Consider the following 18,386-nt stretch of genomic DNA (forward strand, 5'->3'; position numbering starts at 1 on the left):
GTCCTTCTGGGACGTGACCCAGCATGCATGTCATGTTGTGTAAATCTGTCAGCTCAGTCCTGGCCTGAGACATCTCACTTCACTTGAAAACATTAACTTTATATGACCCCAGGGTGGACCACACCCAACCTGAGAATAATGATGTTTGTGTGTGTTTTGGTCCCCTGTAGACTTCCTTTAACAGAAACACAATTAGTCCAAGGTCCAAGAACAAAGACTTCAAGAGGCATTTTCCATCTTCACAAAAAAAAACACACCTTTAATGGAGTTAACAGTTGACATGCAGGAAGAGGGTTGTGTGTCCTGCGAACAGGCCCCTGGAGGCAAAATACACACACACAAACAAACACACATGTACACATGACTGGAAATATATCTGCTTCCTTCCTTCCTGCTTTCCCCTATTTGCTCATTTTTGTCACACTTGACAGTTTCAGATCTTCAAACAAAACTGAATATGGTACAAATGCACCCCAAGTGAACACAAAGTACAGTAAGAGTACAGTTTAAATGATGACTTTAATTATTGAAGAGAAAGAAATGTAGGTTTACAACACCAACTGGCCCTGTCTTAAATAGCAATTGTAAATTTAATTGATAACTGGGTTCAATTAGAGTTCAGTAGAACCTTCCCAGCATCGGTGTGCAATATCATGTTCTTCACGATAACACCGGTATAAGCAACAAGCATGGCTGAAGGTGAAACCGCCATTAAATAAAAGATTAAAAAAGTGGACTTTTTATGTTTTATACAGTCTGAATCTCACTTTATTGTTGTTGTTGTTGTTTACAAACTAAAGAACTGAGATATTTTTAATTTTTTTTTACTGAATATTTGAAGCCAAACTTTTTTAAATTCTCGAAATGATTAATAAAATATTTCAGTATTTTTGTAATATAATTGAGAATATTATTACAACAGAAATACCTTCAAATGTCATGTTATTATTTTAGAGCTATATAGCCCTGTCCTATTGTGCAACAATGTGAAAAAAGCGAAAAAGGACTAAAAGGTCACCGCATGCAGCATTATATATCGCGTTATAAATAAATTCCAGAAGTGAGGAAAAGTGATTGAAATAAAGTCATTTTAAGGTTATTATTATCTGCAAATGGAGAACTTGGAAGAGTGGTGAATCTTGTCAGGAGTGAAGCAAATATAATTAAAAAAAACCCTGTATTTTTAAAACTAGCTTTTATTTTTGTTTACCCAGGCTATGTTTGTATTTTGTTTGACGCAAGACCTGAAACCATTAAGTGTGACATGTATGCAAAAATAGAACAAATCGGGAACAGAGGCAACTGTATGTACACACACACACTGACAATAAGACAACCCCAGGATATGATCATAGCTTGAAGTTCCTGTCATGCTCTCCTCGCTGCATTACACGTCCTGTTTGTCTTCACTACTTCCTATGTCTGTGTGTGTGTGTGTGTGTGTGTGTGTGTGTATGATTTTAAGCATTTTCATGACAGCCCCCTTTAGCTTTACTGTCTTCATGTGTGCTTAATGCAACCGGATAGTTGTTAACAATATTTGGATTCCAAGAGGGGCGGCCGCTTGCTGCCGTATTGGTTACACCTATCTGGTTACATATGATGTGTAAACGCTCCAAGGGGGAGCCAGAGGTTACTTTAGGACATGTGGTCTTGTCGCCTGATTTTTGCGTATGCAGCCTCTCTTGACCCATTTTCTTTAAACTTAATAGTGAGTCTGAACATGCTTCCAATGACATGGACAGACCGTCAGGAAAAGTTACTTAAATAGAGGAAGGTTTCTATAGGAGAGCTTTTTAAAAGACACACCGCTGGAAGTCTCTCCCTCCGTCTGTTGCTACCCACTTCCCCTTTTGCGTCTGTCTGATAGCTGCAGTGTGTGTGACTGAAGATGTGCGCCTGTCTCAGCTGTGTTTGTGCGATCTGTGCTTCTTGTGTTTCTTCTTCTTTTTGTCCTCTCTGTCGTGCGTGTGGTCGCGGCGCCTCCTCTTGGATTTGCACTCGTCACTGCTGCTGCTGCTGCTGCTGTCGCTGTCCGACTCCTTCCTCTCCCTCTTCCTCTTCTTCTTCATTTTCTTCTCCTGGAGGACAAACATACAAGATAAAAAAATGTGTTATGTGGCAATAAAAGGAACTTTAACAATGACGGTGCAGAAATGTTTAGGAAGTGGGCGGCGGTTTCAATACCTCAAAACCCCGCCACTAAACAATGATTTTTCATTATATCAGCATAAAACCAGACTGGATTCTCTCAAACTACACTTCTGTAAAGAAGAATGTCTTGTGTCTCAAAATAATTGTTTGGAATGAGTTACTGCCTTTTACTTTGTGTAAGAGTGCAAGTATTGCAGGTTGTTGTTTACAAGTGTGGTGCAGCGTCCACACTGATGCAGGTGTTGTACATTCGTTTCTGACCTTCACCTTTGGTCATGAGGTTTGGCTAGAGACCAAAAAAATGAGACTGCGGATTAGAGCCCGACAGATATATCTGTTGACAGATATTATCGGCCCTATTTATCATTTATTTTCTCAGTTATCATTTATAGAATTGGCTGACTATGTAATATATTATTTCTATTATTATGTATAATATTATTCAATATATAATTCAGTTTTATGTTTGAGAAAGTAGCTCTAGAGTGCTGAAAAATCGTTGCACAATCCACATAAAAAAGGTCTACTTTCATTCCAGCTCAAAATATTACTATATCGAGTGCCATATTCGCCACATATATTGGTTAATGATTAATCTCCCCCCTCTAAAATTAGAATCCGCATCGGTCTCAAAAATCTCGTATCAGTGGGCTCGACTGTAAATACAAGCTACCATAATGAGCGTACTCCGTAGGGTGGCTGGGCTCAGCCTTAAAGACAGGGGCCCTCATTTACCAAACGAGTGTACGTCAGAAAGTGAGCGTAAAGTGGGCGTAAGATGATTTCTACGCAAGCCTCGGCATTTATCAATTTGGACGTGAGCGGACGGTACGATCAGATCTCACGTCTGCTCTCAGCTCGTGTACGCAAATTTGAGTCAGCGTGAAGTCCACACGTCTGAGTCTGAGAATTGATCTTAGACTAATGTATCGATGCCTGGAGCTGATAAAACTCTGTGGTGTTTTGATTTTTAATGTGACAAAGCAAAACATGTTTAGACTACATCATTTATCATTAAAACATAATCCAAAAATAAATACACCCTGCGATCGTGAAATTCTTTAAACAGAATACCAGCTGAGGATATTAAATGTTGTTGTCTTCTGCTGTTTACTGTTATTATTATTATTATTATTATTATTATTATTATCCAGCTCCGACACCGGAGCGTCAGCGTCTCTTTTACCAGCGGTGCTGCCAGAATAGAAACATTTCCAATCAGCGCTGTCACACGCTCCTCTGACTAGGACATCATTATTAGTAAATGTAAAGAGGTCAATAATATCTCTCCATCATAATAATAGCAATATTCGGATATTATATAGATTATTAGGCTTTATATATCACAATGTAATTACTCAAACCTCGCCGGGAGTTTAATAGTCCGCTACTCTGCTGACAGCACCACTGATTTCCTTCTTTTTCACTTTTTATGCTGCCAAACAAAACCAGTTTGTTGTGTTGCTGCTGTTGGATGTCAGCGTTTCACTTTCTGACAGAGAAATTCCTCTTCTTTTATTAATTAAAACTTACTTTAAAACATTGTTTACCTCCTTCAACCAAAAAGCTGAAAACTTCTAAGTCCGTGCTCCAAATGTAAAATATTCAGTGAACTTGTTTGAGTTTATAACTATAAGTACTTTTATTTAATAAACCTCCGTCGCTGCGTATTTCTGTAATATGTCTATATTGCCCCTATTGTTAATTGTAACGGTGCACTTTGCTAATAAAGCTGAGTTTAGAGGGTGAAAAAATCCTCTTTTTGGCCGTATTGCGCCCTTTGGTGTCGTAAACTCTGAAGGCGAGTCTTCTGAATCGGGTATACATTAGGGCGTGGTATTTAAATTACGCATGTTTCGAGCCGCCACATTTATCAACAGCCGATCATTCTTACGCTGTGGTTGGCGAGATACGATCGTTTGATAAATCACACGTGGACCCTGTCGTAAGACGAAATATACACTCAGATCTGCGCTTGTTTCTACGCTCGGTTGATAAATGAGGGCCAGGGTGAGGAGCTCAGACATCTGGAGGACTTTGCAGCCCCAGATAGGCAGAAGATACGCATGGATGGATGAATCTCAAAATAATGACATAGTATCTCAAACTAATGAATAAGTATGTCAAAATAATAACAAACTTTATCAAAAGTCAATATTTGAGATACTAAGTCATTATCTTAAGAAAGCTTCTTATTTAAGGGCTTGTGGGATCTTTTTCACCATCATATTTGCCGAAATGGGCTTCTGTAACTCTGATGGTTCTCTTGAAGCTGTTTTGTATTTCTCAGCATAAGTAACCACGGAGATGTGTGGGTTGTTGTGTCAGATGACTCACACAATAAGAAAACTGTATGAAAGCTGGAAAAAAAGGAAGTGATAGCCATGCAAGACATTTACTGTAACATACTGACCTTCTTTTTCTTCTTCTTTTTGTCTGAGTCTTGCTGTGGTGCAACTGTGGAGGTCTGCTGCTGTGGCTGCTGTGGCTGCCGTGGCTCTTCATCCTCCTCTTCAGGAAGAAGAGCGTACTGCAAGCCCGGAGCAGAGAAGCAGTCCTTTGTGAAGTGACCTGAAAAGAGTAAGGATTTATTAAAACTTTAAAGTGATTTTAAGCAAATGTCCCAGTAAACAGTTGCAGGAAACAAACATAATCTCTGTGTTTTGTTCATGTTGTTGTTGTACCCTTGCAGCCGCACTTTGAGCATGTCGTGTTGAGTACAGCCTCCAGTGTGATCCTGTTGCCAGTGTGATCTCTAAACTTCTTACGACGCCTCGCATCCTGCCTGCAATCACACACAAACAGTAAGAACACACATATGTTCATGCACCCATGCAGAAACCTACATACCACCTATATAACAAAATAAAACCGCAAGTACTTACTCAGCCATAACATTGTTCGGGTCCAAGTCCCGCCCCGTTCCCTGATTGACAGCTTTCATTGAGAAGGATAACTTCACCTTGTCATCCCGAATCTGAGAGAGAAGAGACAGAGCTGCAGTCATCCTATTAACTTCAATAACAGTGTGTGTGTGTGTGTGTGTGTGTGTGTGTGTGTGTGTGTGTGGTTACCTCTCTCCCGATGACTTTAATCCACACCTGTTCCCCCACATCGACAATCTCTGAGGCACTCTCAACCCGGGAGGCCGACATCTCGCTCACATGTACCAGACCTGTATGAGCAAGGAAAATAGGTTAGATATCATTTGGAAAAAAATAATTAAAATGCTGAGCAGAAATTGCACTCAAAAGGATTTGGACATTCAAATATCTCTTTGTTTTTCTGATGATGATGATGATATATATGCGTTAATTAAATCAAGACTCAAAGATTCAAACATTTTGTTTTTATGTATTCATAATGACATTCATTAAGAAAAGAGACAGGTCTGCAGACGGATTTTAAATGTATTTTAAAATGTATACCAGCTCTAACTAAAATAAAAATCAAATAATTTTATCTTAAACGTGAAAAAAAATAATATTATTTTCTCAGGGTTTGAACTCCATGGTTTGATTGCTGAATTTGCCCCATTAACTTTGCTCATTGTGCCCTCCAGTGGTGAAAATGAACAGCAGCAGGTAGTCAGTTTGAAATGCAGGTCAAGGACAATTTTGCCATAACAAATTATAACCAAAAAAGGTAATCCAAGTTTAAATTCAGATTATATAACTGACATCCCACTTCATCAATCTGTTTTGTCACATTTCTCTAAAATCCCCAGTAGGGGTGGGCGATACGGCCCTGAAAGAATATCACGATATTTCAGGCTATATTTGCGATAACGATATTCTTGACGATATTACGAAATACTTAAAAGGATACAGAAAATATGCTTTTTTTAGTCTGTATAAATAAATAAAATGTAGTGTGAAGTGCAAATCTCCACAGTTGCCAAATACAAAAAAAATTACTCTTGACTCTTGAGTATGAGCAAATAATAAAAATAACCATTTAGTGGTTTGGGGGGCATATTTTAATGACATTTTGTAAAGGAGAATAACGGTTCTTGTACGTTTTATTTAAGGCATCTTATTTTGTTCTGTGGTGGATTCTGTTAACACACCGTGCTCTTATTTCGAAAGCTGCATGTGTTTAGCAACAGAGTGCAAGTAGCTTTTTGTGATTAAAACAACTTTAATTGTTAGCTGATGTTAGCTTGTGGCTAACGAATGGCATAATGCAGCAGTGTGTTTGGAGGGCAGCTCGGTATATTCAGTTGTGAAAGTGTGTGAATGCGCGTGCATGTCTGGGAGGAGGACGGAGAGGTGGGTCGGGGTTTGACTGACTGGTGACAGACACGCAACCTTACGCCACTACATCAAGAAGTAGGAATGTTGCCAATATCATGATATGCATTTTTTTTTTAACCATAAAAAAATATACCGATATTATCGTGAACGATACGATATGGCACACCCCTAATCCCCAGCCTACTGCAGAGCCCTCCTGCACAACTTTTACTAGGAAGTCCCATAACTCAAACTGGGTGATTGTGCTAACATAAATATATAAAATCAACATATCAAAACCATGGACTTACACTGTATATATGATATATACTGTGTCATGCCAACAGATTGCAACAGCTACCTTACTGGCCCTTCCATAAACAACAAACAACAGAGCTGATAATCATGCAATGTTTTCTTGCAACTGCAGAAGGAAATCTGTAGAAATGTTGAAATCCTACTCGAGTAGCATCATGTAGCGGGGTCTCTTCTGCCAACTTTGGCTGAAATAGCACGGTCATCCACTGACACAGACACTATGCACTAGACTGTGAGAAAGAGGGCGGCCTCTTGGTTCCTGCAGTCTCTGCACTCATTCTGCATTGCTTTCGTCTCTGGCTAAAGTCCCATCTCTGATGCAGTGCTTTTATCTGGAAGTGGATGCAGTTGTTGACTTCTTTCTCTTCTGTATTTTGTGTTTTTTGCCTTCTTTACAGTTCTATTTCTTCATATTATTGTAATTCATTACACTCAATTTGCATTTGTGACTTTTCCCCCTCTAATCTTGGAAATGTTTGCAACAGAAGTCTACAGAGATAAATTAACTTTTTGCCAACCTTCCTTCTTGTATCCTGGCAGTCTGACGAAGGCTCCGTAGGCCTGCACAGAGACCACTTCTCCCTTTGAAATGCTGTGCATTGGTGGCAGGCCATCCAGTCCAGCAGGCTCTTGTGCTGGGCCATCACTGTCCGACATTGCCTCAGCAAAGGTGGACCACAGGTTTCAATTAGTGGATCTAGAAGATTGATGATTAAAAATATGTCATCATTTGTAGTTTCATAAAAATAGAAGAGAACATTATTGTACATGTTTGACATTTAAGATGGTTTTTGTCCATAAATCCTGATGAAGGACAAGACAACAAATAAAATTCAAGTATCTGGTGGTAAGAGTTTCAGAAAACACACGTAATATCAGTGTCTGCTTTCAATATCTGTACAGTTTACATTATAACAGGTTTATAAAACATTAATCTGATATCTGACATAAGGAGGACTCTATTCCAGTCAAATACTCCCAATAAATGGAACTAGAAAACCGTAACCTTTTACCAGCTGAATCATACCATATATCATATATCACCGAGAGGAATCGTATCAAATGTTTGTGATAGAAGCAGTGTAAAATGTACATTGTACTTTGTTATAAAGTCTCCATAAACTGTATAACCTGTACTATTTTTAAAAATGGCTAAACAAGAAGAAAACATCGCGTTACATAAAATTGCGTGATTTAAAATTAATTGAAGATTGAAAATGAAGTTTAAAGATATTCAATTTTAGGGGTTAACACAATGAAATCCCTCTTTGAAAATTAGCATTAGAAACACTTAATATTTGCGCTCTTCAACAGTATTTTCACTGCCCAAATGCTACTCAGTTATCTACCTGATGGATACAATGTAGCTCAGATTTGCAGACTAAAATGTGTGCATATGAAACTTAGATATGATGTTAAAAAAGCTGCTGTAGGCTAGCTGCACTTTACATCCACTATAACGAGCTTTCAATAGTAGCAGCTAGGCTAACGGTGGCTAAGCTAAGCTACATGAAAGCATTGTTTTCTCACTAACCTGGTTAATCCAACAAACACAAGCATAAAAATGATAATTGGTCCGTACGTGAAGCATGAATCTCGGTCTATAACATAATAATCGGTGCACATGGTACCGCGATTTCAGGAGATTAAAAATATTAAAATAATATTACCTTTCGTTAGCAGAGCTGTTTCAATTTTACATCCGGGGCAGATTCGTTTACCAACAAATCATATCAACCAATCAGCGCAGTCGGCGCAGATTTCGACCAATCACAAACTTCAGGGCAGGCGGAAGGACTTCACTGCTGTTCGTTCTTCGGTCGACGTCCCTCCATGAAAGACGTCCATTCATTTCTTTATAAGTTAAGCGTTAAATTCAACGTTTTTGCTGTTTCTTGTCGACTACCTCGCAATGATTGAACCTATGAAGAGACCGGCGGACATGGCGGTGGTTCCCACGGCCGTGAAGCGGCCCCGGACGGAGCTGGTGGCGGCGGCTCAGTCCCAACAACTCGTGGCCATGGTACGTAGAGTAACGTTACTGTAGCTGGAGAGGAAAGTTAGAGCCACCAAAACATACACACCTGTACCATTGTATACTATGTTGTTTACTCAACATACCTTTAAGTCAGGGATGGGCAACTTAAATGCTGGAGGGGGCAACAATTTTTCATGTTCACTACCACAGGGCCACATATAGGACCGTGCACTTAACCAGATATGGTGAAACTGCAATTTTAAATATGTTAACAGTGCAGTAACTTAACATATTTCATGCTCAAATGCATGTATAACAGTATAAATAGGAATACAAAAGGTTTGAAGCAAATAAAAAATAACCACTTACTGTGAACAGCAGACCAACATTAATTGTAAGAAGTAATATTGTGCATTTTTACACTGCACTAAGATTTCATGCTCAAAGCATGTAGTTGTACTGAGGGCCACTTCAAGTGAGGGTGTGGGCCATATGCGGCCCCCGGGCCTCCAGTTGCCCATCCCTGCTTTAAGTGCACTAGCTGAATTGTCTTAACGTGTTTAAATGGGTCTGTGCTGCCAGCTAAACAACCAGGAAAATAAAACAATATTACATTTACTTAAAACGCAGGAAATGCTGTGGTGTGCTTTATTTACATTAAACCCTGACTAGTGGTCGACCGATGCAGGTTTTTTAAGGCTGATGCTGATACCGATTATTTTGACATCAGTCTTAACCGATCCCCGACATGTGCTGCCTAATTTTTTGGGCCGATTCTTGAAGCCATTATTGCCTTTTCTCCCTCCATTTACATGATAAAAATGACACAATGATAACAAATGTTACACAAGTCTCAATTTAAACAAAAGAAGAAACATTTATTAACAATTTGTCCAAACAAATGTACCTTTAGTTGTACCAGGCATTAAAATGAACAAGAAATTGAAGAAAAAGGGTGGTCTAATAATTTTTCCCATGACTGTATATCTGTACAGCAATTAACCCAGGCCTTACCTCAGTCAGACAGCCACTATATTTGATCTTTGTGTTTTCCACAGGGTCCCCCAAGGAGCTCCAGCCTGCAGGCTCCCATCATGCTGATGTCTGGCCACGAGGGCGAAGTCTACTGCTGCAAGTTCCATCCCAACGGAGCCACGCTGGCCTCCTCAGGATTTGACAGGCTTATATGTAAGATATTAAATCTTAAAGACAATCCTGCAGGTCACACATCCTCTGTAAAACATATTTATACTCACAGTTACTGTGAATAACTTGTACACTGTGTTTCTTTGCTGCAGTGATGTGGAATGTGTATGGAGATTGTGACAATTACGCCACTCTGAAGGGCCACAGTGGAGCAGTGATGGATCTGCACTACAACACAGATGGCAGGTAGGAAGGATCAGCGATGAAGTTAAACATCATAGGTCAACACAACTTCAGACAAATCTAACTGCTACATAAATGTTGAGTTGAGTTGCCAAACAGAAGGAAAAATGGAGAGTTAGTAAAAGTAATTTAAATATCTAATGTTGTCAAGTTTAGTCCATCTTAAACATACACAAAATGTTATCTGTCGTTGATCCAGTGCAAGTAAAGTATCAGAGTCAGAACTTTTGGTGCTTGTCACAGTGAAGTACATGTGTACATATATAGGTGGTAATCCTATACCTTTTATGTTAAATGATATTTGTTTGAAATTATGATGTAATCCTTGTTTTATATGCATGCAAATATTATGAGTAGCAGACACTCATTGGAGCTTGACTGTTAGAATGTCAGAATAAAACATAATTACAGTTACTGCGATTATAGCCTTTTTGCAGCTTTCGTTAATAATTCTGTAATAATATCAGCTGTCCATCACTCACATTGGTCCAAAGCAAGTGACCAAGCAAAAGTGGCTTGTTTTCTGTTGTTTTTTTATTTTTAGTATTGTGTAAGTATTTTGATTAGTTTTTCAGGTTATACAAAATACAATTTGTAATAGAGTTTGAACCGTTAAACAAAATCCAAATCCAGAAATGCACCATTGTTGCACCACTACAGTTTACAATATGACCTATCAAGACATAGGATCATCGGTTTGATAAACGACTCATAGACACGCACAAAGAACACATTCAAGTGAAGAAAGGGGGGTGAAAGTTGGAGGAGATTTTGATCAAAGTGACCGTTAAAGACACGTCCAACCCATGTTTCTTAATTCACTGAGTTCATCCAGCAGGTTGAAAAAAGTGTCTTGAAAGAGTTGACTGACTGTGTTCTTTGGTTGTGTATATCAGCCTGCTGTTTTCAGCGAGCACAGACAAGACTGTGGGTGTATGGGACAGTGAGACAGGTGAGAGGATCAAGCGTCTGAAGGGCCACACCTCCTTCGTCAACACCTGCTACCCGGCTCGCCGAGGGCCCCAGCTCGTCTGCACCGGCAGCGATGACGGGACAGTGAAGGTGAGATTTCCAGCTGCAAATTAGTTGAAATTCAGTAATTGGCCACTGTATTTACTGGCTATTGTTCAATTGAACTGTGACACAATGTGATGCTCTCAGTCCTCTCAATAATACACTATGTTTCTGAAAAGGATTTAATGTTGTCACTAATTGATCTCAAATACTCCAGCTCAGTTGTTGCTCTGATCTCCTGATTATGTTTCCACATGTGTTTGTCACTTTTGTAGCTGTGGGATATTCGTAAGAAAGGGGCGATCCACACTTTCCAGAACACCTACCAGGTGCTGGCCGTGACATTCAACGACACCAGTGATCAGATCCTGTCAGGAGGCATTGACAATGACATCAAGGTACTGGACTCCAACATACACAGAAAACTGGGAAATTACACTGAAAATGATAATATCCTGGAAAATGATTTTCATTGAAATAGATTAGATTAGATTAGATTTGACTTTATTAATCCCACAGTGGGGAAATTTCTTTGTTACAGCCGCAAAATTTCACACAATTTTTAAGATAAAGATAAAAAATAAACAATCTAAGAAAAGACATTTAACAATATACAATAATATACTATATACAATTTAGTGCAAATTAAGTGGAGAATGTGCAGAGTGCACATTATATGCAAAAATATTCAGGTTGTGCTGGTGTTGTACAGTCTTATGGCAGCTGGAATGAATGACCTGCGGAAGCGTTCCTTCTTACACCGTGGGTGTAACAGTCTGCTGCTGAAAGAGCTGCTCAGAGACCCCACAGGGTCATGCAGGGGGTGAGAGGGGTTGTCCATGATGGATGCCAGCTTGGCTTACATCCTCTTCTCACCCAAATAGATTTTTTTAAATATCATGATGAGATCTGAGAGACTCAAATAGCTGTAAAGACATCACAACACATGCTGGTGATGCTGGCAACATTGGGAAGGGAGAGGAGGTCATGTCCAGAGAAAACATTTACATATCCTTGCACCTATCCATTGTGTTGTAGTTCCTGATGCAGAAATGCTAACACCATGTTCACTTCAGCATGTTTTTTTCTTCTGAATAGCCCCAATTCATGGCCATATCTCTTCAAGTCCAGATGATTCTGATAATAAAGTGATTCTGAGCTTAAAACAGTGTGCTTCCTTGTTGCTTAATCTGATTCCAAAGTATGATTTGATTAAGCCATCCACCGCAGGCGTAATACACGGCAAGTGTCCGCACTTTCCATGAACTTCATCCAGCCTTGCAGAGTGAAACCATGTCCTTTGACTTATCAATAGTTGACTGGCCATTGCAGCTCTAATGACAATAAGATTGAAGACAACTGATAAAGACTGCAACAGTTAGTTGATCAGTTGTGCAAATTTTTCATGCAAAAATGCCAGGAAATGCTGTTTTCAGCCTCTCACATAGAGACTTTCTTTTTTTTCATTATTTCAGTAGTTAGCGCATTGTCATTGTGCTGTGAAACTGCCTCCCTCAGGTGCCGCTAATCCCATAAAATGGTCAATTTGCTGCTAGGTCCTCTTCACTAGCGCTTTATAATGATGTTTAAGAATTACATTTGGTGTTTTATGTCTCATTCTGTTACCAACAAACCCTGCCGTAGGCTGCTGTGTGATCATGTTCATGTGCTGTAAGAACATTTGTTGTTTTTCCTTTTCCCCTGGACTTCACTTCCACAGTCATGACAACTGGTTCCACTCACATACAGGCCTGTATGTGTATGTGCTGTTGTATAAATCCTGTTTCTGTATCGTGCAGGTGTGGGACCTGAGGCAGAACAAGCTGATCTACAATATGCACGGACACGGTGACTCAGTAACCGGACTCAGCCTGAGCTCCGAGGGGTCATACCTTCTCTCAAACTCCATGGACAACACAGGTAGGATGTTTTTGGGTATATTTACAGTATAAGAAATGCATCTTCTCATATAATAACAATTAAGTTTCTGTGGTTGACTCCTTTTTTTGGCTTTTGTCCCTGTGTCTCTGTGTAGTGCGTATTTGGGATGTCCGACCTTTTGCACCCAAGGAGAGGTGTGTGAAGATTTTCCAGGGCAACGTTCACAACTTTGAGAAGGTAACTTAAATTACTCTCACCCAGATGTTCTCTACTTGAAGTTACAGCCCTGATACTTCTTTCCATGGTTGATATCACCCAGTCTGCAGTATTGTTTATATATATACACTACTGGTCAAAAGTTTTAGAACACACCAACTTTTCCAGAATTTAATTGAAAATTATTCAGTTTAATGTCTCAGTGTACTCTGAAATTAATGCACATTTGCAACATTTAAAATTCTTTATTGAGCATGATAGTGTTTTGAAAGTAAAAAAAAGATTCAAAATCACATTTTATGTTGGACTAAAGGACTAAAAAAAAGACACAAAATGACCAAAAAAAGACACAAAATGACTTACAAAGACATGAAAAGAATTCAAAAATGTACAAAATAGCCCAAGACTCCATAGAGTTAAGTTGTTAACCCATTTCTTGTTCCCTGAAAAAGGCCTACTTGTATAATTCTGAAATGTACATTATTTTTCAGTTTTGGTTAAGCTTACCTTTTTTTATTTACCTCTGACAGTTCACCACTTTTGTAACCTTTCAGGCTGTTCATTTGACTTGAACTGCTTGAATTTCAATAAAAAAACTGGAAAAATTGGGGTGTTCTAAAACTTTTGACCCGTAGTGTGTGTGTGTGTGTGTGTGTATATATATATATATATATGGAAAATACTGGAAGAACAGAATGATTTTTATTAGTAAGCAGAATCTTTAACCTGCATATTTTGCCACTGTGCCAATGAGTTGCAAATATGTTTTGAGATTATCTTCCTACAAAGACATCAGTACATGTCACTTTCTGACACACAATAAACAGCACTTCATACTTCATCCTGTGAGCTGACACAGTCCATAAATTCCAGTCCTGCTGGTGGTGTTTACGCCTGTTGTCGACCACTGTTGCATGACACCTCCTTTTATCCTCTCCTGCCTCTCCCGTCACTCTCTGCTGTCCTCTCGAATAAAGAAACCGTCATCTTTCATCTTTTTGGTTTTGTCATGTTGCTAATGTGGTTTCTAACATCTGTCCCTGTCTGTCAGAATCTACTGAGGTGCTCCTGGTCGACTGATGGCAGTAAGATAGCTGCTGGCTCCGCTGACAGGTGAGAGGCAACCAATCACTCACCTCATTTACACACATAAGCTGGGGGTTTATCTAGTTTGGGAAAGATTGATTTTGAAATCTTTGAAATCCTTTTTTGTGTACATGCACCCAAAAAAAAAGTATAATGTATAACATGTTTTCCTATTTTTCTGAATTGTCAAGGCTTTTCGATGTAATTTCAGCTTATTATCCCTTAAATGTTCTCAAACTATACAGAAGTATACTTTGATTTTTTCATGGACATAGTCAGGTCATCCCTGTATAATAATTTACAGTGAAACTATTTCAAATTTTATATGGTCACGGGAACATTTCTAGCAGCTTCTCCGCTAACCTAATAAAGAAAACTGATTTTTATCAAATTAGAACTTGATAGAAGCCGGTTTGAGCGGGTTTTACAAAGTGCAGCTGTCGCCCCGCTGTGCTGCTCTGTCTGCTCTGTCTGTCTTCTTTTTTCGACACAACTTTCGGTTATTATTTTGTTTCTCATTGGATGAGAAGATAGAAATGTGTTGTGACAGTGTGTGAATTACATGATTCTTTCAGTTAGTGCATGAGAATTATGTGCACATACATGTTGTTTTTGGAGCCCTGGTTTCTGTTAGCATAAAATATCTTTTACCTTACATCCAGTCCTTGATTAAAGTTCCACATTGGTTTTTTTAATGTAAATATAGGTTTAAAAGGATATATCACCAGGAATAAACAAGATTTAGGTAAATTCTGTATAAAAAGTAAAAATAAATGTTGTCTCATATCGACTTCACACTTTCTATTTTTTCTGAGAACCCAAGGACGTGAAGTCTCAAATGCAAGCTCTTGAGATCTATAGGACATGTGTATTATTAGTGCGTTATTATATACACAATGTACCGTGTATTTAAGGGGACCCCCATTAACCATAATGGCACGCCTGGCATGGCTCCCTCTCCGATGCTCGCTACAGTTCATTTAAGAGCAGATGAAGAAGGAGAGACAGGAAACGTTACATACAACATTTCAACCATCAGTGATGTAACTCTCAGAATGAATGCCTTGCTCCTGGAGATAGCCTGGTCCCCAATAACTAGCTGTTAGAAAATGATGTGTATACTCATTGCTAGGTGATGCGTCTATGTCATGGCAGTTGTATTGCTCAGAAGCCAAGGATGTGTCGTGTCGAGTGGAAATTTGTTTGTTTGAGCCGGTAGCGGCAATATTGGAGGCCAAACAATCAGCCTGTTCTGAACATGCACTGCATTAGTATAAACAAATCTATGAACCACTATATACACGTATAAACTCATATCTATATATTCATTGTTGTGCTTCTATTGAATCAACTTCAAGATAGAACAAAAATATGCCTTAACCCTTTATCAGGCGAAGAACCGTATTTGGTAACTTCAGCGGATATCCAAAATAAAAATATTTCAAGAAAAAAGTTGCAAATTTACTAGATTAAAGTGGCAGATCTACAATAGAAAAAGTCCCAGATTTAAGAGATTTAAAGTGGCAAATCTGTGTGGAAAAAAGTCACAGATTTACGAGAAAGAAGTGGTGGGAAAAAAGCAACTTTTTTTCTCACAGATTCACCACTTTAAGTCTCATGAATCTGCAACTTTTTTTCTTGTAGATTTGCCACTTTAATCTAGTAAATTTGCAGCTTTTTTCTCAACCCCATTTTGATATCCACTGAAGTTACCAAATACAGTTCTTCGCCTGATAAAGGGTTAAACCCACCTATAACTAGTTTGTGTCGAGACTTATAATACATTAGTAAGTACTTACAGAAGTCCATATTTCTAGATGAGTATCCATCTAAAATTGCAAGCTAGCTGTAATATTCTCTCTGAAAAGTGACCTCTTTGAACCTCGCTGGATCCACCAACAACATCGTTACTTGATATACACATACAGCACAAAATGTATTGTAACAACAATATGAGGACTCTTAAGTCTCATATGTCTCGGCTTTGTGCTGTCTCACATCAGGAGTCATTCTGGCTGTTTATTTGTCTCCGTTTATAGATTTGTGTATATCTGGGACACCACATCACGTAGAATCCTCTACAAGCTTCCGGGCCACGCCGGCTCAGTCAACGACGTGGCCTTTCACCCAGAGGAGCCCATAGGTGAGTCAAACAGGCTGTGATACATGTGAGAGGAATAGAATTGAGATGATTGAAGTCTTGATGCAGTAATCTTAAGCAGAGAGCTGGGGAGATCTGGAGGGAAGATCGTTTTAATATTTATGTGGTTCTGCTAAAATGTGTTCATTACCTAACCCTTTTATTTTGTGTGTTCATTTGACATTACTGGTTAGTTCACCTGAGGCTTAGAAACAAAACATGACTAACAAAAAGAGTTTAATCATCTTTTTCCCTTTGTCCCTCTACACAGTGCTGTCTGGCTCCAGTGATAAGCGGCTCTACATGGGAGAAATTCAGTAGGGTGTGTGTGAGCATATGTGAGTGTGTGTGTGTGTGCGTGCGTGCGTGTGTGTGTGTGTGTGTGTGTGTGTGTCCTGCAAGCGAGTGTCCTGCCTAGAAGTGGATGGGTGGTGTTCGACAGCGGGTTAGGACTCTGTAATTTCATGTGCTTCAGCTCGTCATAGAACAACCTCAGGACGTGTGTTTGAAGTTATCATCAGTCACAACAAACCTCCACAATGACTTGTTTTGTATTCTCATTCGTTTCCTTTTTAATAAACTTGAGTATTCTTTAAATAGAGTTTGTGAGATTCTTTTTGCTGCTGGTTTTATTTATTTTAGTGGGTTCTTGAAATCCTTGAAGGTTTGTGACTTTGAGGAAGAAGAAACCAATGCCTTGAAAAGTTTTGGAAAGATGCATAAATAGACGGATCATTAAAAGTGCTTGGATTCCAATATTTGTGCAAAAGTAGACAGTTCTTTTGATATTTGTTTTACTTAACGTCAGTAAATAGGCCACGTTCTGCTGTTTGCATGTGCATCTCCCACAATTGTGTCATTGTTTCACACACCACCTGTCTCCAAAGTGTGATGGTCATGTTTGTGCATGTAGCACAGTAGAGAAGTGTTCACACATTCAAGTGTCTCTTTCCTTTTAATTGTTGTCTGTTAGCTTCTGTGAGCCCTGCTTGTTCTCTGTGCTCTTACTATAATTAACTGTGATCAGTGTCTTTAACTATGCCGTGTTGGGTCCTTGAATTTGAGGGAATTGGTTGTGGAAAGTCCTCAAAAAGTACTTTAGTTTAATGTTTAAGCACTTGTTGAAACCCTGACGTGTTATTTTACTTCATTCATCTAAAACTACTCAAAGAAAACATCGTGTCTCCAACTACACTAGATTTATCTGACAGTGAGGGCTTATAAATTAGGTGTACTGTAAGATTTTAATCAATTGTTGCAGCGCAGCAGTATATGGAATTACTTCCTTCAGGTTATTATTATAAGAAGTTGAGCTTTTTATACAAAAGTGGCGATATATAAGAAAAGACAACAGACGTTCTTACTGTGGAAGTTAACTGTTATAAATGTGAACGGGAAGTTAATGGTGTTGCATTAATTTTACAGATCTGGCCTGTTCTGTCCCAAATGTCTCAGTTATGGGAGTTTAAATGTGCCAAACAGGAATCGGTCTGGATTATCCCTCTGCTTGGAGATGCAGCAGGGTGCTGAAGGAACATTTGGTTCCTATTTTGTTTTATTCTATCTGCATGAATGCACTTCATTCAAATGCACAGTTTTTCTGTCTCTCAGTTATCCACACAACCAGCCTATTATGTTATTATCTTGAATGAAGTGCTTTAAACTGCTTGGAATTTAGGTTTTATTGGATGACAAGTCTACTGACAAACAGGACACATTTTGAAATGGGAAACTGATGTGTTGAAGTGAATAATCAGTTCACTGTATATACTATATGTACTGTATATAAATATGTAATTTACTGAAGCTGTAAGGTGCCAAAGAAGCTTCAAAATGCTCCATGATAATGCTTGAATTTGACTTTTGAAAAAGGTTCAGGAAACCTAAATTAATTTGTTTTTTCATCTTCCTTGTTCCAAAGGGAATTCAGTCTTGTTGGACAGTAAAGAATTTGAACTGTTTATTTGATTGAAAA

At 38.8% G+C, this 18,386-nt stretch overlaps 2 protein-coding genes across 4 annotated transcripts; one reads left to right on the top strand and one right to left on the bottom strand.

Annotated features, from left to right (window-relative positions):
* Positions 1–238: 238 nt before the first annotated feature.
* zcchc17 (zinc finger, CCHC domain containing 17) lies at positions 239–8,427 on the bottom strand. 3 transcript variants are annotated; one of them, XM_059350359.1, is made up of 7 exons: positions 8,378–8,427; positions 7,226–7,404; positions 5,229–5,329; positions 5,040–5,131; positions 4,839–4,939; positions 4,568–4,725; positions 239–2,081 (listed from the first exon to the last, which is right to left on the bottom strand). In XM_059350359.1, exons 2-7 carry the CDS (start codon positions 7,362–7,364, stop codon positions 1,905–1,907), a joined length of 768 nt encoding a protein of 255 aa, XP_059206342.1. In that variant the 5' UTR covers positions 7,365–7,404; positions 8,378–8,427; the 3' UTR covers positions 239–1,904. The 3 variants fall into 3 exon arrangements, with proteins under 3 accessions (XP_059206342.1, XP_059206343.1, XP_059206344.1); XM_059350360.1 differs by having other exon boundaries at positions 8,242–8,381; XM_059350361.1 differs by lacking the exon at positions 8,378–8,427 and adding an exon at positions 8,057–8,179.
* A 46-nt stretch (positions 8,428–8,473) lies between these two features.
* On the top strand, positions 8,474–17,008 carry snrnp40 (small nuclear ribonucleoprotein 40 (U5)). The gene is made up of 10 exons (XM_059350358.1): positions 8,474–8,730; positions 9,744–9,873; positions 9,984–10,077; positions 10,971–11,136; positions 11,364–11,486; positions 12,888–13,008; positions 13,124–13,206; positions 14,237–14,298; positions 16,311–16,414; positions 16,683–17,008. Exons 1-10 carry the CDS (start codon positions 8,620–8,622, stop codon positions 16,730–16,732), a joined length of 1,044 nt encoding a protein of 347 aa, XP_059206341.1. The 5' UTR covers positions 8,474–8,619; the 3' UTR covers positions 16,733–17,008.
* The last annotated feature ends 1,378 nt before the right edge of the window (positions 17,009–18,386 follow it).

Source organism: Centropristis striata, chromosome 14, assembly GCF_030273125.1.
Source record: "Centropristis striata isolate RG_2023a ecotype Rhode Island chromosome 14, C.striata_1.0, whole genome shotgun sequence".
In the NCBI taxonomy this organism is placed as follows: Eukaryota; Metazoa; Chordata; class Actinopteri; order Perciformes; family Serranidae; genus Centropristis; species Centropristis striata.

Coding starts and splice junctions, on each gene's coding strand:
- zcchc17 (XM_059350359.1), bottom strand. CDS start 7,364: ATGTCGGACAGTGATGGCCCAGCACAAGAGCCTGCTGGACTGGATGGC. Junction 5,330..7,225: donor GCCAGGATACAAGAAGGAAG/GTTGGCAAAAAG, acceptor TTGCTCATACAG/GTCTGGTACATGTGAGCGAG. Junction 4,726..4,838: donor CTCAAAGTGCGGCTGCAAGG/GTACAACAACAA, acceptor TACTCTTTTCAG/GTCACTTCACAAAGGACTGC.
- snrnp40 (XM_059350358.1), top strand. CDS start 8,620: ATGATTGAACCTATGAAGAGACCGGCGGACATGGCGGTGGTTCCCACG. Junction 10,078..10,970: donor CACTACAACACAGATGGCAG/GTAGGAAGGATC, acceptor TGTGTATATCAG/CCTGCTGTTTTCAGCGAGCA. Junction 11,487..12,887: donor GCATTGACAATGACATCAAG/GTACTGGACTCC, acceptor TGTATCGTGCAG/GTGTGGGACCTGAGGCAGAA.